The 23,077-nt window shown below is 41.0% G+C and overlaps 1 protein-coding gene across 5 annotated transcripts; it reads right to left on the bottom strand.

The window, feature by feature from the left end:
* Positions 1-322: 322 nt before the first annotated feature.
* Positions 323-12,521, bottom strand: rasgrp2 (RAS guanyl releasing protein 2 (calcium and DAG-regulated)). 5 transcript variants are annotated; one of them, XM_090226566.1, is made up of 18 exons: positions 12,272-12,498; positions 12,044-12,100; positions 11,500-11,818; positions 11,202-11,304; positions 11,034-11,090; positions 9,179-9,310; positions 8,817-8,967; positions 8,471-8,644; positions 7,080-7,196; positions 6,630-6,911; positions 6,458-6,538; positions 6,257-6,355; positions 6,061-6,176; positions 5,800-5,941; positions 5,052-5,088; positions 4,507-4,665; positions 3,661-3,723; positions 323-3,392 (listed from the first exon to the last, which is right to left on the bottom strand). In XM_090226566.1, the coding sequence occupies exons 3-17, from the start codon at positions 11,567-11,569 to the stop codon at positions 3,665-3,667; spliced, it is 1,779 nt and encodes a 592-aa protein (XP_090082692.1). In that variant the 5' UTR covers positions 11,570-11,818; positions 12,044-12,100; positions 12,272-12,498; the 3' UTR covers positions 323-3,392; positions 3,661-3,664. The 5 variants fall into 5 exon arrangements, with proteins under 5 accessions (XP_090082692.1, XP_021447141.3, XP_021447142.3 ...); XM_021591466.3 differs by having other exon boundaries at positions 323-3,447; XM_021591467.3 differs by lacking the exon at positions 12,044-12,100 and having other exon boundaries at positions 12,272-12,521.
* Between the last annotated feature and the right edge of the window lie 10,556 nt (positions 12,522-23,077).

Raw genomic sequence — 23,077 nt, forward strand, 5'->3', positions numbered from 1 at the left:
TAGACAGACCCTCAAAAGTACTAACTTCAGAAGCTGTACACTAACGATTAAATGCAGAAGTCAAATCACGAACAAACTCAGAATAGGTTTGTGAATCTAACTTTTTCCTGTAACGAAAACGTTGACGATATGCCTCTGGCACAAGCTCGTAGACCTTCAGAACTACTGATTTTAACTTTAGCAAAATCTTTACTGTCAGCTACACTCAGTGCTGCAAAAGCCTCACGTACTTTACCTGTAAGTACACATTGCAATAACATAGTCATGTCCAAATCTGACCAAGCTCTAGCTTCTGCAATACGCTCAAATAAAGCAAAGTATGTGTCTGGATCTGACTCATCAAATCAAAACTTTTATTAGCAAACATGAATGAAGATAAATAGCCACCGAAAACTGTACAAGTATTTACAAAACAACAAATTGGTCATGGCAACAAAAGGATATACACAAATAACACTTGTCGTGTCTTTACTATCATTAAATGAAGACTTTTAGTTTTTATCAAAGATTCTCCGTAATTAGCATTTCGTGATTAACTAATCAGGCAAATGGAATTAACTAGGAAGTCGGGGCACCAAGGAAAATATTCAGATTACAAAGTTATAATTTTCCTAATATACAATTTCAGATATTTTAATATCTGATCAATTAGTATTCTGATTAATGACTTATTCTTTATTTTACCTCACATTAGTCTCATTCCAAATGTCGTAAATTGTTGGTTATCTGCACAAACCCAGTCTTTGCTATGAGTCATCCATACATCAATTGTCTTAAATCATTTATTTACTAACTAAGTAATTCACAGAAATACATAAACAAACAGTAGATAGTTACAAGGAGACGATAACAGAGTTTCCCTAGCGGGATAAACCGGCATCGCGGCTTGGTGTACAAAAGGGAAGTTGGGTGTCGACTGAGATAAGACAACACACAGTTGATAATTATAATAGTTCAGAGTGACATTCATGTCGTTATGGATAGATGTTTCGGCGGTTGTCGGTCTTCGCGTTCAATGATACCGAATTCCTAGCTGTAAACTAGTAATTAATATCAAAGACGTGTTCTTATTCTGTCGGTATCGATAGTCTAAGAGTTTAACCACTTGGGATGGTTAAAAGATTCAGCCATCTACTCAAACCTTGGCCCTCTCGTTATCGAGGTAAGCTGGTCTCAACCTTTGTCCTCTCGTAATTGAGGGAAACATGGTCTGTTGAGAAAATCTTACGGTCGGGGTTATATTCGGAAGAACAGAAAAAGCTGTCTCATGAAGCCAGGTCCGAACTGGGCTCATGGGCGGTCCTCCGATTTAATTAAACTCCAAAGGGAATTGGAGTTTCCTTCATTAAACAGTCCAAAATCACATTACACAATTTTACAAACAGTATCATCCTCACTCATTCATCTTATACAACAAGTAGATGTAAACCTCATATCTGAGGCTCTTATATAAACAGTGTTATGGTAATGTGGTCATATTGTCTCCCACGAGTTTCACAAAATTGTACCAAACGGACCAGTTCGTAGCTGGATTCTTCACGGATCTTTTATACCTTCTCCAGAACATAAATGTTGTTCGGACCTCAAGTTCTGTGAGGTGGAAGAAATTCCTTTGTTCTCTTGTATGAAAACTCTACTCTCTCTCTATACTGTGGCCATGAGGAGATCATCTCCTCCAGGAATTCATGACCTCTTTCTGACCACAGCAGCCTGGGTGTAGGAGACAGGGAGAGGGGGATGGGGCTTGCTGTATCCAAAGAGGGCAATGTCATGACACAATCTTCAACCAAAACCCAGCAGTTTGCCAACAAACAATGACATGATTTAAGTACACATACCCACAATGCATCAGCCAATGGGAGGAAGACCTGACACAATGATCAATTGATATTCACAATACATTAAATACAATACAACATGTATACAGCACACGTCAATAAACTCTAACACAAGTTTCTTCTCTCTTTCACAGATGATCATCAATCAAAATAGCATCGCTAACCACACAATTACAATTAATAAATGTGTTTCTTATAGATCATTAACCGTTTGCAATGTCTGCTTATTGAGACTAAGGCCTAGCTTTAGATGAGGTGACAGTGGACATGAGGAGGATCATCACAGTATGGTTTCCTAGAAACAAGGGTGGCTCAATTTAACCCTTTGGCTCAACTAACTCCACTCTCCACTATAGGGAACGTTACCACAATAGGAACAGGACTAGCCATTGTGAGATGGCTTCAGTTGTCACAGACCAGTAACAGCCCACAGGATACCCGGTGTGGAGTTACTATGGTGACAAATCCTCAGCTGGACCCAGGTAGCCTACCACAGTTTAAGTTGGCAGGAGTCATCAACACCTGAAGGCTGTGAGTTTGCAAAATGAGTGGTTCAGATAAGGACAGAACAAAGTGTTAAACGTTTACTTCATTTTGCAGACGCTTTTATCCAGAGTGACTTACAGGAGCAATTAGGGGCAGATGGAAAGAGCTTTCACATATTCATTTCAGGGATTTGAACCAGCTACCTTTTGGGTACTGGCCCAATGCCACCAGATTACCTGCCTCCAACATGATCAATATCTTTAATTCTCACAGTATCTACAAAAGTTAGTTGAAATAAAATGCTTTAAATTGGAATCTGTTTGAAAGTGGAAATAAGGCATTTAAACTGGGTTTCAGAGTTGATAACTGCATAACATTTATTTAGGATAAATCACAATATTTTTTACATGTCACCACATTCAGAATTTTTTATCAGTTTGGAATATATTTTAAAATGATAGTTTAAAATGTAGTATAAAGGTAGAACAAACCTCTGGAGTGGTTTCTGTAGTATGATATTACTATATTTATAATTTTATATTTTAAAATCATTTTCAGTATGTCTGTCTTTTAAAATTGTACCACAGGATTGTCTAGTTGAGGAAATAACATCAATTGATCTTGTCATTAACAATCCACTCCCACATTTTTCCACCTCAACTAGACCACACAAACAGGGCAACACTAAAAACAGGGAATGTAAAAAGGCAGTGGTAGCCTACACTATCCAGTGTTGTCACACACAAACAGCCTCATCTAGTGGAGAAGCAATCTTCTGCAGTCATGAACCACATACAAATACACACAGGGATATGCATATACTGTAGGTTTACCTACTGTGAAAGCTGTGAGCAAATAATATGATGTTGAAGGATGAATAAAGGATGAATCCATCAGAAATGGATCAATCTATCAGATGAAGGATGAATCAATCAGATGAAGGAAGAATTTTAAAAATCCTTCCTCAGATTCGAAATGCTCTTAAACTGGAAAATTGGAATGTTCCTAACATGCGTTGTATCTTCAAACAGGAGCATAACGTTTCCTGAGATCTTCAGAGTGCCGCTGCTGCATGGAACATGGGCAGTCATTGTTGTTTTTCTCCTCAATGTTGGTCTTTATTCTGATATAAAAATGAACTAGTAAGTAGACTACAAAATTAATTCAAGAAAGATATAGAAATGCAACCTAAACGGGATGTGCTTAGATATGATATGCTTAGAGACCACTTCAAAACACTTGCAGACAGAGCATAATGGTCCAATTCTGACCAGGACCATTTCTTGCACTTGGATTACTCCAACACATATACCCTGTATTCTCCTACATCTCTTACCTCCTCAAAGGTGGACATCAAACACTTCATCCCCCAGGGAGTCAGGAGCTTCCTCTGTAATGACTGGAGAGAGAGAACAAAGTATCTCTGTGTTAAGGGCACCACATCAGCCATATTGGAGAACAGCAGCGTTCAAAAGCATTTGCACTGAATAAAAATACACACGTGTAACTATGGTAACTATGTATCTGTTCATGGTTATACCAAGATGTCTACGGGTAGAAAACTAGATTCAGCCACTGAACGGACCGTAATTATAATCATTTGTACACTGTAAATTGACCACAACTAAGCCCAAAAAGAGATAGCATTTAAAAATAACAAGTTCATACCTTGATGACATTGAGATATGATCATGTCTCTTTTTGTATTCGTGGGAATACTTGAACATATTTCCTAAATTAAACAAATATTGAGCTGAATTCCTGGTGATTTGAGTCTTTTTTGACCAAAAAAAGAGAATTCAAAAAATGCTGAGGGGATCCCAAAAAAAATCACTCGTGGACTGATTTTGGCCCATGGGCCACCTATTGCTGACCCCTGATCTACGGTATAAAAGCTTATAGGCTTATGAATCAGAATATATTAATGTGAGAGTGAGCCATTCATCTTTATTACAATGACAATGTTTCAAGTAGATTGGACAGGAGCAAAAGCTCATTTGTTCCAGCTACTGACATGAGATAATATGCACTAAATTGACAAAACATACCATACCTAATTGCAAAAAGCTGTAAAAAGTACTGTACCAGTCCTTGTGCTTCAAGACTACAGTAAGTTTGAAACATCCAGGAAAAGATTTGAACATTAATGAAAAGAGAGTGGAATTGGGCGGTATGCTTGTACCTGTATGTTGTACAGTGTGTAACTGCTGAGCTATAGCAGGCACACTGAAGGAACGGGAGTGTTGGGGAGAATGGTATTCGGGACAGGTGCTCTGTGTTCGTTTGCGGCACTCCACAGCAAGGCGGCTGCGACAATCTTTGTGGCAGCTCACCCCACAGGCTAGAATAGAGAAGAGTGGTAAGTATGGGGTTGAACCTCTTACATCTGAAAACAGACAGCATTGGTACTGGCATTGCTATTGTATTGTTATATATCTAACCTTGGCTTCTTATAGGCATTGTAATATGGCTTTTGTGTTTAACTACACAATGTAACTTGGAAAGGTCTTAGAAAGGTTTTGCTTGAGGCATGGTGAATGCTGCTTAACTTCTTACTGTGTACACTAATCAGTGCCTGTCTCATTGAGCAAGAGTAGCTGTTAAATAACTGAATCCTGAAATATAAATAAGCAAATAAGCAATAAAATGTTGGTCAACGTTACACAACTTTGTGCGTGGGGTGCGATAGGTGTAGAATACCCAACGGAGATCATTTTATTTGTGTACCTTTACACTTGTATCTTTGTTTGTAAAATCCCCACATCTGAAAAATACAATTCATCTGTTACATATCACATTTAGCATTAGAAAAAAACAGGTTAATGGTGACTTTGTAAATGAAACTGATTGCTGAATAATCTTTTTATCCAAATTTCACATGCATTCATTTCAAAGCCTTTGTCGTCAACAGTGAGCAGTTAATTAAGTCTTGTTTGAAACTGTCACTTCAGCTTTCTCAGGAGTCAACAAGAGTCAACTGCTGACAGCTTGATTGGTTCAAAATGATAGGTACAGAACAGACCTGAAGTGGGGCCCATATGAAAGGAAATTCAATGAAGTGTCCTCAGAATAACAGAATAACAGACTAACAGACTAAACGTGAGTGAGAGACAGAACGAAAGACTTGAAAAAAGGAAACAGAACTGTTGTGTTTGGGTGGAAGCCATCAGGAAATGTGAGATCAGGAAGTCAGTTCTTTGTTTTGTTAAGCAATGTCACCAATATAACCATTATCTTTCCACATCCAAAATGGTGTCCTCTAAATACCTTATTCCAAAATATCCACTATTCTGGTCACAATATGTGCTTCCTATAATATGGGTACCTTAACATAATTTGTATATGCAGGTCCTCATAATAATTGGTTTATACCTAATTGTTTCATATTTATTTACTTATGATTATTTACATTTTGTTTCTAATAGCTTTTACATGGAGTTGTACACAGTTGAAGCATAGGCATCATTGTACTTACGATGCCTTTACAGTGATGGCAAAGCATAGGCTTCATGCAGGTCTTCTCTGAAAATGTGTGGATGAACCCCATCTTGCTGTTCAGTAAAGAGCTGGCCTTGGTGAAGTAGTCGATCATCTCCTCCTGACTGATTCTGCCGTCCCTGAGAGGGTGAGGGGTCAAAGGTTGATATTACAGTAATAGCAAGAGGCTCTGTGTGACTTGTGGATCTAAAGATAGTTGAAATGTTGGCCATCAATAGTTGTGACTTGTCATACTCACTGATTCTTATCCAGGTCGTCAAACTTGCAGAGGTATGGGAAGTTAGTCCTAATGATCTCAAATTCCTCCTGAGTGACGTAGCCGTCTCCATCAGTGTCAAAATTCTTAAACACAGACTGAAAAAGGACCAAATGTAAGTTCTCATTGCCATCTTTTATAATTAGATTTCATATTTCAAATATGTTGTATAGCCTACCTCTACCATCTTCTGTATGTGTTTACTGATGATGGTGGGGTCAGCTTTGGGCTTCACTGAAGATGCCCACTCTTCTATCATAGGTGGGCTTGGGGTAGACTGGCAAACCAAAACAAACATTTGACAATAATTAACATTTCCTCTAGATTACATACAAGCTCTGTGTCTGTGGCCATGTCTGTGTCCCTGACATACACTCACCAATGGCCTGGCTGTGCGGGGCTCCCTCTGCAGGGACAGCTGATATATCTCTTCCTCTGAGTGATACTGGTCCAGAGACACCTGAAAGGACCCAAACACAAACTGTTCAATCAAATGCCAACAGGTAAAACAAATCTACCAAGTCGTACAATATCAGGCAACAGGGCCAGACCATGAGCAGGTTGAGCAGGTCCATGTTGGCATCAACGCTGGGTGGCATGGTCTGGATCAGCGCAAGCTCCTGGAGGATGGCATACAGCTGTTGGGTCTTGGCCAGGTTGACCTGCGTCTTCTCCCGGTCACTCCAGTCGGGCAGGGCAACGTGCACAGCAATCAGGTCCTTGAGGTGCACACCCAGGATGGGGAAACGGAAGCCTGTGCTCTCTGAGAAGCGCTGGCGGTACTGGCTATAGTTCCCACAGGATGTCACAAGCTCCACCAGGTTGTTGAACACCTGAGGCAATAAGGACGTCACATAATGTTGGACATCACATAGCTAGAGACAAATAATAGGTCACATTTTGACGTAGATCTACATTCAAAATGCAAATGTTTAGTTGCAATTGGTAAGCAAATGTTTTCACTCTTCTAAACTAAAATAATTATGATCAAAACTGTTTACCTTGCTCACATCGTTGCTGATGTGTGACTGTGTGTCTTTGAGGCGTGAGATGGAGCTGTTACTGAGACCCCCCACTACTGCCATCAGAGTGTTGAAGTTCTGAAGCTGTAACAACCTCTACAGAGACCAGATACAAAAATAGAACCCATCTTAGCCCTAACATAGCCAACAAAAAACAGCATGGAACACAAGACAGAGCAACTTCTAGAGGGAGTTTGGATTCCATTCACTGAGAAGCAGTGGTACTAATGGACTTCTCTTTATCGGAGGGATGATTCACACTGACTTGGGAGATGACTCAGGTAACTGGGACTGGACTCTTTCTGACCTGGTAGCTGACTTTTTCTGACCAGGTAGTTCAGCCTGATCTCATAGTAAGATAGCAAAGGTACATCCGGGAAACACTCAAATTAGTATGATATGTCATGTTTAATATGGTTACATAAGACAGAACACAGTTAACTTTAGCATTTCAGCTAATAAACAACTTTTCAACTACTTACTAATTTTTAGCTACTTTGCAACTACATAGCATGTTAGCTAACCCTTCCCCTAACCTTAACTCTAAACTTAAGCCTTTAGCTAACCTTCCCCTAACCGTGTAACCTTAACCCTAACCCCTATCCTTAACTCTTGCCTAACTAACTAATGCTAGCCAGCTAGCTAATGTTAACATTAGCCACCTAGCTAACATTAGCCACCTAGCTAACATTAGCCACCTAGCTAACATTAGCCACCTAGCTAACATTAGCCACCTAGCTAACATTAGCCACCTAGCTAACATTAGCCACAACAAATTGGAATTCGTAACATTTCCAAAATATGTCAAATTCCTAGCATATACATACCATACAAAATGTAACATCATATTACATGGAATGTATTGGATATACAGTACATACAGAATAATATGAAATGCTCTTAGACCAGGTTGGTGATTCTTTTCTGACCTGGTAGTTGACTCTTTCTGAGCTGGGAGCTTACTCTTTCTGATTTGGGAGTTGACCCTTTGTGACCTGGAAGTTGACTTTTTCTGACCTGGTAGTTGACCTTTTCTGATCTGGGAGTTGATTCATTGACCTGGGACTGGGAGTGATTCATTGACCTGGGACTGGGAGTTGATTAATTGACCTGGGGATGGGAGTTGATTCATTGACCTGGGACTGGGAGTTGATTCATTGACCTGAGACTGGGAATTGATTCATTGACCTGAGACTGGGAGTTGATTAATTTACCTGGGACTGGGAGTTGATTCATTGACCTGGGACTGGGAGTTGATTCATTAACCTGGGACAGGAAGTTGATTCATTGACCTGGGACTGGGAGTTGATTCCTTGACCTGGGACTGGGAGTTGATTCATTGACTTGGGACAGGGAATTGATTGACTGACCTGTGCGACCCTAATAAAATGGGAGATGACTGCAGCCCTCTGGGGGGCGGTGGGCTTGCTGAGCACCATCAGCTGGATCCACTGAGACACGCTGTTGAAGAGGGTGATGAAGCGCTCCAGGATGGGGTTATCCACTGTGCAGCCATGCATCACAAAGCTGTGGTAGTCCTGGAACTGGAGGGCAAGGGACCATTTTAAAAACAATGTCCAATATGCAAACACACAGTCTATCTTACTTAAACCACAAATACAACAACTACTGCATAATTCAGCCAAAACCAAAGTCACCTGAGTGAGACCCAGAACGAAGCTGGCAAACAGAGCCACCTGCTGGCCACCCACTCACCAGTATCCTACAGAAGGACTTATACTCCATGTAGGTGAGGTGCTCTGCTAGTTCAGATGAGTCCAGGTGATCAAAGAGGAGAGACGTCTTCCTCTTCTTGAAATCAGACTGAGCTGGTTGGCTCACCTGCCTACTCCACTCATATGACGGCCTAGGGAAAATAAGAAAGGAAACTCAACTATCAGTAGAAGTACTGCGAGAGTGGCCCGAATATATATGCACTCATGCACTCTGAAACCGTTCTACTGTATCATTAAATGCTAAGCTGTCACTGTGTCACTGTGGAGGAGACTATGCCTGCCAGGCTGGTTAGCTGCTACAATGCTTGTATGATTGCCTGGCTGAAGACAGGGGGCACTTACACACTGTCAACGTTGATGAGTGTGCTCTGGTGCTCCTCTCCCTGCTGAGCCAGCTGCTCCTTCAGCCTTCTGATCTGCTCTGCCAGCTCTGGGTTCAGGTCAAACTCTGCTGGGAACTCGCTGATCCAGTACCTTACGGTGCAGTATGGAGAGGAGAGGCGGGGTTTACAGGGACAGAAGGGTAGGACAGGAGAAGTTAGTGTTGTCATTTCTGTCTCGGAGCCAGAGAGTGTGGAAATCATATACCTACATGGAGATCATATACCTACAATGGCAAGAAAAAGTATGTGAACCCTTTGGAATTACCTGGATTTCTGGATAAATTGTCATCAAATTTGATCTGATCTTCATCTAAGTCACAACGATGGACAAACATAGTGTGCTTAAACTAATAACAAACAAATGATTGTATTTTTCTTGTCTATAATGAATACATCATTTAAACATTCACAGTGTAGGTTGGACAAAGTATGTGAACCTCTAGGCTAATGACTTCTCCAAAAGCTAATTGGAGTCAGGAGTCAGCTAGTATGGAGTATGAGACGAGATTGGAGATGTTGGTTCGAGCTGCCTTGCCCTATAAAAAACACTCACAAAATTTGAGTTTGCTATTCACGGGAAGCATGGCCTGATGTGAACCATGCCGCAAACAAAAGAGATCTCAGAAGACCTAAGATTAAGAATTGTTGACTTGCATAAATCTGGAAAGGGTTACAAAAGTAAGGGTTACAAAAGTATCTCCTTGATGTTCATCAGTCCACAGTAAGACAAATTGTCTATAAATGGAGAAAGTTCAGCACTGTTGCTACTCTCCCTAGGAGTGGCCGCCCTGCAAAGATGACTGCAAGTGCACAGCGCAGAATGCTCAATGAGGTTAAGAAGAATCCTAGAGTGTCTGGCAATATATTCTGTGGACAGATGAAACTACAATTGAGTTGTTTCGAAGGAACACACAACACTGTGTGTGGAGAAAAAAAGGCGAAGCACACCAACATCAAAACCTCATCTCAACTGTAAAGTGTGGTGGAGGGAGCATCGTGATTCGGGGCTGCTTTCCTGCCTCAGGGCCTGGACAGTTTGCTACCATCGACGGAAAAATGAATTCCCAAGTTTATAAAGACATTTTGCAGGAGAAATTTAGGCTATCTGTCCGCCAGTTGAAGCTCAACAGAAGTTGGGTCATGCAAAGGACAATGACCCAAAACATAGAGGCAAATCAACAACAGAATGGCTTCAACAGAAGAAAATACGCCTTCTGGAGTGGCCCAGTCAGAGTCCCGACCTCAACCCGATTGAGATGCTGTGGCATGACCTCAAGAGAGCAGTTCACACAATTTTGCTGAACTGAAACAGTTTTGTAAAGAGGAATGGTCCAAAATTCCTCCTGACTGTTGTGCAGTTCTGATCCGCAACTATAGAAAACGTTTGGTTGAGGTTTTTGCTGTCAAAGGAGGGTCAACCAGTTATTAAATCCAAGGGTTCACATACTATTTCCAACCTGCAGAGGGAACGTTTACACGGTGTGTTCAATAAAGACATGAAAACGTGTAATTGTTTGTGTGTTATTAGTTTAAGCAGACTGTGTTTCTCTATTGTTGTGACCTAGATGAAGATCAGATCAAATTTTATGACCAATTTATGCAGAAATCCAGGTATTTCCAAAGGGTTCACATACTTTTTCTTGCCACTGTACATGGAGATCATACACCTACACATTGCTTACAGGGAAGTAATATACTGTACCTACAGTACATGTGTTAATGTTGACAGACAAGCACAGAATCTATCTCACGACTAAGACCTATAGTAGTTCTTCCTCTGTGGCTCCATGATTTTCTATGCTGTATTCACTCACTTGATAAGATGGCAGATTTGTGACCTGAGTTCAGGCAGACAGTTTTCCTCCAGCGACCTTGTGTGGTTAAGGAACATGATTCCACCAAAAGCTTTTGAAACACCTGGTCTAGTAATCCTTAGGCCCATCACTAGAGAGCAGTAGTGTGTCATTCATCTGAAAGGATACTTGCTGGAGAGTTTCTTGGCCAGGTCAGCAGAGGAGAGGTACCATGGATGCATCATGAGAAACATCCGGACCAGAGACTCATCATCCAGCCTGCCTTCATAATCTACCAGGAGAGGAGATACCGAGATACATGGATGAGCTTCACTGTACAAGGCAAGCTTCCACATATTGTGTAAATAATTTATAAATAGGCAACTACTGCAGTTGTACAATCAAACAACAATGAAAATGTTATCTAAGCATGTACTGTCTGCCACTATCTACACCAGAAGAGAGTCAAAGGGAGAGTAATCCTGACCAAATGCTTTGATGCAGGCCTCCGTAAGCTCATCGACTGTAGCCGACTGATCTAGTTTGATAGACTTCATCCTCCTCTGGTTCTCTCTCCAACAGTCCTCTCTGTTCTCTCCTCCGTTGACACATACACAGTGAGACTGTGATGAGGTTTGTGATTTAGAAGGATGGCTGTGTTCTCTATTCTGTTGGGCAACCTTCCAACAGAGTCCTCTGATGAGTCTCTTAGTCCTCAGGCAGGCAGCTACTCTGCTCCAGTCAACAAGCCAAGAAAGTCTCTTCCTCTTTATGAAAGCTTTTAGTTTGTGTGCTTCCTGCCCCGCCTTAAAACAAGAACATTGGTATAGTCATGAAAACCCCCAAAACCCAGTTGAGAGTTGGCCTTTAGCAATTCAGTATTCAATTGTTTGCTTACTGATGATAATACAAACAAAACTGTTTTGTGACACAAGAACCTGCAATATGGCAAAACTAATTCACCCTCTACATACACTATCTATCTGATTATTAATGATGAAAGGAAAAGATAATCCCAGCCAAACGATTACCCATCAGACAGTGTGTTGGTGGCTCTTTTCCCAGATATCAAATACGTCAACAGTTATCTAAAACACAATTAGAGATTGCACTGTTTTGCACTTGCAAATTGAGTTTAAAAACATTGACTGATTTTATAATGTAATAATTTATTAGATACAGTAAATGAGTCATTAAGAAATGACACCACTACCAGTCTACCAAACTATGTTATATCATACTAATAAAAAAGGTCTTACCCTCTTGAATTGACCAGAGCAGTATTGTCATAAGATGTGGAAAATCACAAGACTACGAAAGGTGTCTGAACCCCTCCATTGCTTCTTCAAAGCAGTTTGTCTAACTAAGTGACAGTTATATATCCCTTCAGTTGTCTTTTGCTCTCAGTTTCCTTTTTGCTGTGCATTTTAGTGCGGTCACATTTCCTCTTTACAGAACGTGCCCCAAAGTGTCAACCAGTCCTTCTAAATTAAATGCACTTTCACACTCAAGGCAGTGCTGCTGGTGGTGTGATTTTAATAAAGCATTATTAAGGGTACTTAGTCAGATGAAATAACAAAGCACTTATATATTGTAATGGAAATTATATTTTATTTGACCATTTAAAATACATAAAGAAGCCACACCAGGCAACAAATACATGATCCACAACGACAGAGGATTATATACTGTAGAAAAAAAGTTAAAAGATGTCTGTCTGTCTATCTTGCTCTACACGCACGCACGCACGCACGCACACACGCACACACGCACACACGCACACACACACACACACACACACACACACACACACACACACACACACACACACACACACACACACAAACACACACACACACACACACACACACACACACACACACACACACACACACACACACACACACACACACACACACACACACACACACACACACACACACAGTTGCTCTGAGGTAGCAGATCCCTCACTTCATATACAGTGCCTTCAGAAAGTATTCACACCCCATGACTTATTCCCCAAGAAATTGTGTTACAGCCTGAATTTAAAATGGATCAAATTTAGATTTTTCTTTGTCACTGGCCAAATGTGAAGCTGAAATGTATTGAGTCAATAGGTATTCAACCACTTTGTTACTGAAAGCCTAAATAAGATCAGGTGTAAAAATGGATTTAACAAGTCACATAATAAGTTTAACATGATTTTTGAATGACTACCTCATCTCTGTACCCCACACATACAATTATCTGTAAGGTCCCTCAGTTGAGCAGTGAATTTCAAATACAGATTCAACCACAAAAACAAGGGAGGTGTTTCAATGCCTTGCAAAGATGGGTAAACATTTGAAAAAGCAGACATTGAGCATGGTGAAGCTTTTAATTACACTTTGGAGGGTGTATAAATACACCCAGTCACTACAAAGATACAGGCGTCCTTCCTAACTCAGTTGCTGGAGAGGAAGGAAACTGCTCAGGGATTTCCCGGCGCAGCTGTATAAGGAAATAAGCAAACAGGAAACCACTCATGCAGAGGCGGCCCTCCTAATGGCCGGAGACTTTAATGCAGGGAAACTTAAATCAGTTCTACCAAATCTATATCAATATGTTAAATGAGCAACCAGAGGGAAAAAAAATCTAGATAACCTGTATTCCACACACAGAGACGCGTACAAAGCTCTCCCTCGCCGTCCATTTGGTAATTCCGACCACAACTCTATCCTCCTGAATCCTGCTTACAAGCAAAAATTAAAGCAGGAAGCACCAGTGACTCGGTCTATAAAAAAATGGTCAGATGAAGCAGATGCTAAATTACAGGACTGCTTTGCTGTCACAGACTGGAACATGCCCTGGAATTCTTCCGATGACATTGAATGATACACCACATCAGTCACTGGCTTTATCAATAAGTGCATTGTGGACGTCGTCCCCACAGTGACTGTACGTACATACCCCAACCAGAAGCCATCGATTACAGGCAACATTCGCACTGAGCTAAAGGGTAGAGCTGCCGCTTTCAAGGTGCGGGAAGCTTACAAGAAATCCCGCTATGCCCTGCGACGAACCATCAAACAGGCAAAGCGTCAATACAGGGCTAAGATTGAATCATACTACACCGTCTCCGAACGCTCGTCGGATGTGGCAGGGCTTGAAAACTATTACAGACTACAAAGGGAAGCACAGCCGCGTGTCACACGAGCCTACTAGACGAGCTAAATCACTTCTATGCTCGCTTCGAGGCAAGCAGCACTGAGGCATGCATGAGAGCATCAGCTGTTCCGGACGACTGTGTGAACGCGCTCTCCATCGTTGACGTGAGTAAGACCTTTAAACAGGTCAACATACACAAGGCTGCGGGGCCAGACGGATTACCAGGACGTGTGCTCCGGCATGTGCTGACCAACTGGCAGGTGTCTTCACTGACTTTTTCAACATGTCCCTGATTGAGTCTGTAATACTAACATGCTTAAAGCAGACCACCATAGTCCCTGTGCCAAAGAACACAAAGGCAACCTGCCTAAATGACTACAGACCCGTCGCACTCACGTTCGTAGCCATGAAGTGCTTTGAAAGGCTGGTCATGGCTCACATCAACACCATTATCCCAGAATCCCTAGACCCACTCCAATTTTCATACAGCCCAAACAGATCCACAGATGATGCAATCTCTATTGCACTCCACACTGCCCATTCCCACCTGGACAAAAGGAACACCTATGTGAGAATGCTATTCATTGACTACAGCTCAGCGTTCAACACCATAGTATCCTCAAAGCTCATCACCAAGCTAAGGATCCTGGGACTAAACACCTTCCTCTGCAACTGGATCCTGGACTTCCTGACAGGCCTCCCCCAGGTGGTGAGGGTAGGTAGCAACACATCTCCCACGCTGTTCCTCAACACTGAAGCTCCCCAGGGGTGCGTGCTCAGTCCTCTCCTGTACTCCCTGTTCACCCACGACTGCATGGTCAGGCACGAATCCAACACCATCATTAAGTTTGCTGACAACACAACAGTGCTAGGCCTGATCACCGACAACGACGAGACAGCCTATAGGGAGGAGGTCAGAGACCTGGCCGGGTGGAACCTATCCCTCAACGTAACCAAGACTAAGGAGATGATTGTGGACTACAGGAAAAGGAGCACGCATGTCCCCATTCTCATCGATGGGGCTGGTTGAGAGCTTCAAATTCCTTGGTGTCCACATCAACAACAAACTAGATTGGTCCAAGCACACCAAGACAGTCGTGAAGAGGGCACGACAAAGCCTATTCCAGGAAACCTATTTCAGGAAACTAAAAAGATTTGGCATGGGTCCTGAGATCCTCAAAAGGTTCTACAGCTGCAACATTGGGAGCATCCTGACTGGTTGCATCACTGCCTGGTATGGCAATTGCTCGGCCTATGACCGCAAGGCACTTCAGAGGGTAGTACGTACGGCCCAGTACATCACTGGGGCAAAGCTGCCTGCCATCCAGGACCTCTACACCACGCGGTGTCAGAGGAAGGCCCTAAAAATGGTCAAAGACCCCAGCCACCCCAGTCATAGACTGTTCTCTCTTCTAACGTATGGCAAGCGGTACCGGAGTGCCAAGTCTAGGACAAAAAGGCCTCTCAACAGTTTTTACCCCCAAGCCATAAGACTCCTGAACAGGTCACCAAATGGTTACTCAGACTATTTGCATTGTGTGCCCCCCAACCCCTCTTTTACGCTGCTGCTACTCTCTGTTTATCTTATATACATAGTCACTTTAACTATACATTCATGTACAAACTACCTAAATGGCCCGACCAACCAGTGCTCCAGCACATTGGCTAACCGGGCTATCTGCATTGTGTCCCACCACCCGCCAACCCCTCTTTTTACTCTTATGCTACTCACAGTTCCTCATATATGCATAGTCACTTTAACGATACCTACATGTACATACTACCTCAAGAAGCCTGACTAACAGGTGTCTGTATATATCCTTGCTACTCTTTTTTGAAATGTATTTTTTACTGTGGTTTTATTTCTTTACTTACCTACACACACAGACACACATACCTTTATATCCGCACCATTGGTTAGAGCCTGTAAGTAAGCATTTCACTGTAAGGTCTACCTACACCTGTTGTATACATGACAAATAAACTTTGATTTGATTTGATCTTTTTCACCTGTCTTGTGATTGTCTCCACTCCCTCCAGGTGTCACTTATTTCCCTGGTGTATATATCCCTGTGTTTCTGGTCTCTCTGTGCCAGTTCGTCTTGTATAACTTTCAAGTCAACCAGCGTTTTTCCCTTACTCTTGCCTCTATTCTCTTTTGCTAGTCCTCCCGGTTTTTGACCCTTGCCTGTTTTTCTGTACTTTGTACCCGCCTGCCCTGACCATTCTGCCTGCCCTGACCTCGAGCCTGCCTGCCATTCTGTACCTCCTGGACTCTGAACTGGTTTTGACCTTTTGCCTGTCCACGACCATTCTCTTGCCTACCCCTTTTGGATTGTTTAATAAATATCAAGACTCAAACCATCTGCCTCCCGGGTCTGCATCTGCGTCTCGCCTTGTGCCCTTATACCATAAGGTTAATGGTGATTTTAAAACAGTTACAGAGTTCAATGGCTGTGATGGGAGAAAACTGAGGATGGATCAACAACATTGTAGTTACTCCACAATACTAACCTAAATGACAGTGTGAAAAGAAGGAAGCCTGTACATAATACACATTTTTTAAAACATGCATCCAGTTTGCAAAAAGGCACTAAAGTAATACTGCAAAAAATGTGGCAAAGAAATTCAAATTTTTCTTTGAATACAAAGTGTTATGTTTGGGGCAAATCCAATACAACACACTCTCCATATTTTCAAGCATAGTGGTGGCTGCATCATGTTACGGGTATGCTTATAATTATTAAGGACTGGGTATCATGTTTCAGGTATGACCCAGATCCAGACAGTGTCGAAGAAAGAAATGTTTATCTCTAGTACAGGGGCAGGCAAATGACAGGTTAACGACAGGCGGAGATCAGTAAGTGACAGGTCAACGGCAGGCAGAGATCAGTAAGTGACAGGTCAACAGCAGGCGGAGATCCAGAGCGGGTGCAAAAGGTCCAGAACGGCAGGCAGTCTCAGGGTCAGGGCAGGCAGTCCTGAGGGTCAGGGCAGGCAGTCTCGGGGTCAGGTCAGGCAGAACGGTCAAAACCGGGAAAGACTAGAAAACAGGAGCAAGAACAGACAGGAGCAGGGGAACAAACGCTGGTAGGTTTCACGAAACAAAACGAACTGGCAACAGACAAACAGAGAACACAGGTATAAATACACAGGGGATAATGGGGAAGATGGGCGACACCTGGAAGGAGGTGGAGACAGGCACAAAGGCAGGTGAAACAAATCAGGGTGTGACACGGGAGTTTTTCAGGATACAAAAATAAATGGAATGGAGCTAAGCACAAGCAAAATCCTAGAGGAAAACCTGGGTCAGTCTGCTTTCCACCAGACACTGGGAGTGTTGAGGTTACTGTGAACTTGGTATTGTTTGATTGGTCAATGGTGGTTGGTTTTGGGTTGAAAGGTTACACCTTCAGATGTTATAAATGGAATGAAAAACTTTTGTTCTCTCTCTTATCCTGTATCCAGTCCATGGAGGTCCAAGGCTAGATTATCAATTCTAATTTCCTGGGCTTCTAGGCTTCTAGCCTAGTAACCATCTCTTTGTTCATGTTTTGTCCTGTAAGTTAACCTTAGGATCTATATGCCAAGAAGTATGCTTTGTAATAGTTGTTAATGCTTTGTAACTTAAGCTTTATGCCTGGTATGTGAATTAATTCATTGCACCATGTTAATTAAATATCTGCCTTTCATATAGACAATTCTCAGACCAATTATTGCTAGTCAACGTCAGCTCGTTGCCTCATGCTTGCTTGTATATTTTAATTATCTTTATGGAGTCAGGTTAAGATTTTAATAGGCTAATTGCTTAGTCTCATTACGAGTCACATGTGAGGTATTTATAATGTCATATGTAATGTATGTCAAATATGACTGCCCACTACATATTTATTATACAGCAATTCCAGATGAGCTGTTGTACTCAGAGGCTATCTCAAACAGACAGTAACTGTGCACAAGCTGTCAAGCTCCAGGTTCCTGTTCCATCTGTCGAGGCCAAGGGGTCATTTCCTATGACCCTACTATGACCCATGACCCTACCCTAATTGTAGCTGGTTTACATCCCAGTCTTTACTGGGATCAATGTCAAAGGAAAGAGGGTTTTGATTCCTGGAAGTCAATGGAGTAGAACATGTACTGCATTCTTTCATGTTATCAATGACAAGGAATGCAATTTCAATTTGAGAAATGCAATCATGTTTTTTTGTTGTAAGTAGGCTTATTTGTAAAAAAAAAAAAAAAAGGATTACTTACTACGACTGTGATAATGTGGTTGTCTCATCAAGCGGTCTTAAGATGAATGCACTAACCGTAAGTCGCTTTGGATAAGAGCATCTGCTAAATGACGAACACATATATGTAATGTGACCTACCATTCCCTGCCAGTGCCTCTACCGGACCTTTAAAAAAATAAAACAATGTAATGTAACATTTAATGTTTATTTAACTAGGCAAGTCAGTTAAGAACAAATTCTTATTTACAATGACGGCATATACTGGCTAAACCCGGACCAATTGTGCGCCGCCCTATGGGACTCTAGCACTGAGATGCAGTGCCTTAGACCACTGAGCCACTGCATTTCCTAGCTCATCCAAATTCACTGTTCACCTTTCTATGTAAATACATGTGCCAACATATGCATATGACAACGAGAGAACATTTTTGGACCCAGATGATCAATGTAAATTTCAAGTGGTGTTGAGTTGATGGAAATATGGAATGTTTGGCTCATGTGACCTACCGATCCCTGCCAGCACCTCTCTATCAGACCTAACCCTCGCTTTCTGTTCTTTGTTACATTTTTGCCCTTTTCGTGAAATATTGTAATCTTCTGTTTTCAGACAGCATTAGAATTGTTGAGGTCTCTTACAACTAGAAACAAATGCTTTGGAAATTGTTAACATACGTGTAAATTCTATGAGTTTCAGTTTTTCTATTAGTTTTCATTATGAAACAGCTTCTACAGTAAGTAAACTCACTGCAGGGACAAGACGCAGTAATGATTACACCATCCTAATGCAGAAAGGTCACTGAAACAAATATTGCCCTTCTCTTAAAGCTGTGGGAGTGTTTTGTTTGTGTCAGGCTTCAAGTGTTGTCTACTGGCTCCTGACATTAACCAGACATGCCTTCCAAATATCATGGCCTTTGAGGCTGGGTCACAGCTGCTATTAATGAACCAGGCCTCCATGATAGCGCCAAAGACAGTACAGTATGAAGATAGGCAGAAACTGCTTCTCCAATAGAAATCCCAGATCACACTTGTAGGCGATGTCATGGTTAAGTTGGTTAGCTAAGCTCATGTGTAGAAACACGTCCTCGGGTCTAACGGTTGTCTCGCACCAAACTGTGCATGTGCAGGCCATCAAATCAAAGTTACTCCTTCAATACAAAGTTGTTTTTGACGAAAATGAAAAGTTTGTCTGTTCCACGAGTAATAACATGTTCCATGAGTAATAACATGTTCCACGAGTAATAACATGTTCCATGAGTAATAACATGTTCCACGAGTAATAACATGTTCCACGAGTAATAACATGTTCCATGAGTAATAACATGTTCCACAAGTAATAACATGTTCCACAAGTAATAACATGTTCCACGAGTAATAACATGTTCCACGAGTAATAACATGTTCCACGAGTAATAACATGTTCCACGAGTAATAACATGTTCCACAAGTAATAACATGTTCCACAAGTAATAACATGTTCCATGAGTAATAACATGTTCCACAAGTAATAACATGTTCCACGAGTAATAACATGTTCCATGAGTAATAACATGTTCCACAAGTAATAACATGTTCCATGAGTAATAACATGTTCCACAAGTAATAACATGTTCCATGAGTAATAACATGTTCCACAAGTAATAACATGTTCCATGAGTAATAACATGTTCCACGAGTAATAACATGTTCCATGAGTAATAACATGTTCCACAAGTAATAACATGTTCCATGAGTAATAACATGTTCCACAAGTAATAACATGTTCCATGAGTAATAACATGTTCCACAAGTAATAACATGTTCCATGAGTAATAACATGTTCCACAAGTAATAACATGTTCCATGAGTAATAACATGTTCCACAAGTAATAACATGTTCCATGAGTAATAACATGTTCCACAAGTAATAACATGTTCCATGAGTAATAACATGTTCCATGAGTAATAACATGTTCCATGAGTAATAACATGTTCCACAAGTAATAACATGTTCCACAAGTAATAACATGTTCCACAAGTAATAACATGTTCCACGAGTAATAACATGTTCCACAAGTAATAACATGTTCCATGAGTAATAACATGTTCCACGAGTAATAACATGTTCCACGAGTAATAACATGTTCCATGAGTAATAACATGTTCCACAAGTAATAACATGTTCCATGAGTAATAACATGTTCCACAAGTAATAACATGTTCCACAAGTAATAACATGTTCCACAAGTAATAACATGTTCCACGAGTAATAACATGTTCCACAAGTAATAACATGTTCCATGAGTAATAACATGTTCCACGAGTAATAACATGTTCCACGAGTAATAACATGTTCCATGAGTAATAACATGTTCCACAAGTAATAACATGTTCCACAAGTAATAACATGTTCCATGAGTAATAACATGTTCCACGAGTAATAACATGTTCCACGAGTAATAACATGTTCCATGAGTAATAACATGTTCCACGAGTAATAACATGTTCCACAAGTAATAACATGTTCCATGAGTAATAACATGTTCCACGAGTAATAACATGTTCCATGAGTAATAACATGTTCCACAAGTAATAACATGTTCCATGAGTAATAACATGTTCCATGAGTAATAACATGTTCCACAAGTAATAACATGTTCCACAAGTAATAACATGTTCCATGAGTAATAACACACACACTGCCACACCAACACACACACAAACACTCATTCCATCATCTGCTCACTCACAATAATATGCACATACATTTAAAGTGACTCTACACACACGCACCCCCACTCACATACAAGCTGCTGCTACTCTGTTTGTCTTATATTGTGTTGCCTAGTCACCTTACCCTTATATTCCTGCACATTGTAAATATGGTACTGGAACTGACCGTGTATATAGTATGCTGACTTACTTCATCGTGTTCTTCTTATTTCTTATTTTTATATCTCGTGTGTTTTTGTTCTACCTTGTTATATTTAGTATTACATTGTTATTGATTACTGCATTGTTGGGTTTAGAGCTTGCAAGAAAGGCATTTCACTGTACTTGTGCACGTGACATTAAAAACTTTGCCTGTTTCGCAAGTGTTTCCGGAAGTCTGGTGATGTTTCGCCTCTGGGTTTAGAAACTCTGTGGTTGTAGAGAGAAATAAACATAGATGTCTGGCCACATACTAGTAGAACAAATTCACAGGATCATTCCTATTGCACATTTTATACCAGTAGAACACTGGTCACACCAGAGTCGATGTCCGCGCCCCCGAGGTAATCTCAACATTATTTTACTCCATTAAAATACACCTCAATCCGCTGCATACGCCGATGTCGGCCTTCCGCTTCTGGTAGAAGGTGGCAGAGCTTCAGCTGTGTTTGTCAGACCAGGAGACATTCCCAAAATCTGCCTTCTCATAAGAACGTCTGTAGTGTCTGAACAGATTTTTGCTCTACAACACCCACAAGCGTCATGGGACTCGTCTGAAGTCGGTACCGCCAATCCGCCAGCTCATCTGTCTGTACCGTCCGAACAGTTTGGGCCACACACTAACATGTACAGTAGTACTTACCATTGAAAGGTGACACTCTTAGGAACACGTACATGTCGGTTGTTTTGCTCTAGGATGCACACAAGACTCGTCTTAAGGTAGCCAGGTACAAGTTTAAAAAGTATAGAAGTACTTTGGTGCCAAAAAAAAGGGGTTAAATATGAGTCAATTTAAAATAAAAATCAGAGCTTTCTTATCTCTCAGATATGCCGAAATCCATAGACACTTCTAAACACTTATCTCTCAGATAGGCCTAAATCCATAGACACTTATAAACACTTATCTCTCAGATAGGCCTAAATCCATAGACACTTCTAAACACTTATCTCTCAGATAGGCCTAAATCCATAGACACTTCTAAACACTTATCTCTCAGATAGGCCTAAATCCATAGACACTTCTAAACACTTATCTCTCAGACAGGCCTAAATCCATAGACACTTCTAAACACTTATCTCTCAGATAGGCCTAAATCCATAGACACTTCTAAACACTTATCTCTCAGATAGGCCTAAATCCATAGACACTTCTAAACACTTATCTCTCAGATAGGCCTAAATCCATAGACACTTCTAAACACTTATCTCTCAGATAGGCCTAAATCCATAGACACTTCTAAACACTTATCTCTCAGATAGGCCTAAATCCATAGACACTTCTAAACACTTATCTCTCAGATAGGCCTAAATCCATAGACACTTCTAAACACTTATCTCTCAGATAGGCCTAAATCCATAGACACTTCTAAACACTTATCTCTCAGATAGGCCTAAATCCATAGACACTTCTAAACACTTATCTCTCAGACAGGCCTAAATCCATAGACACTTCTAAACACTTATCTCTCAGATAGGCCTAAATCCATAGACACTTATAAACACTTATCTCTCAGATAGGCCTAAATCCATAGACACTTCTAAACACTTATCTCTCAGATAGGAAAATCCATAGACACTTCTAAACACTTATCTCTCAGACAGGCGTAAATCCATAGACACTTCTAAACACTTATCTCTCAGACAGGCCTAAATCCATAGTCACTTCTAAACCTTTATTTTTTTTACTATCTGTTTTGCCATTTATGAAATTTATTCGATGCCTATTATTCAAAGTAGTTTTTTTCATGACAATTCAATTCAGATTCATTTAGT

This window comes from Oncorhynchus mykiss, chromosome 29 (assembly GCF_057628025.1).
Source record: "Oncorhynchus mykiss isolate SJ-2025 chromosome 29, ASM5762802v1, whole genome shotgun sequence".
NCBI lineage: Eukaryota > Metazoa > Chordata > Actinopteri > Salmoniformes > Salmonidae > Oncorhynchus > Oncorhynchus mykiss.

What these genes read in the sequence shown, in the direction of transcription:
- rasgrp2 (XM_021591467.3), bottom strand. Translation starts at nt 11,569, where the DNA reads ATGAAGTCTATCAAACTAGATCAGTCGGCTACAGTCGATGAGCTTACG. An exon ending in AGTCCTTCTGTAGGATACTG is followed by an intron (nt 8,645 to 8,816) that starts GTGAGTGGGTGG and finishes CTTGCCCTCCAG; the next exon opens with TTCCAGGACTACCACAGCTT. An exon ending in CCCGCACAGCCAGGCCATTG is followed by an intron (nt 6,356 to 6,457) that starts GTGAGTGTATGT and finishes TTGGTTTGCCAG; the next exon opens with TCTACCCCAAGCCCACCTAT.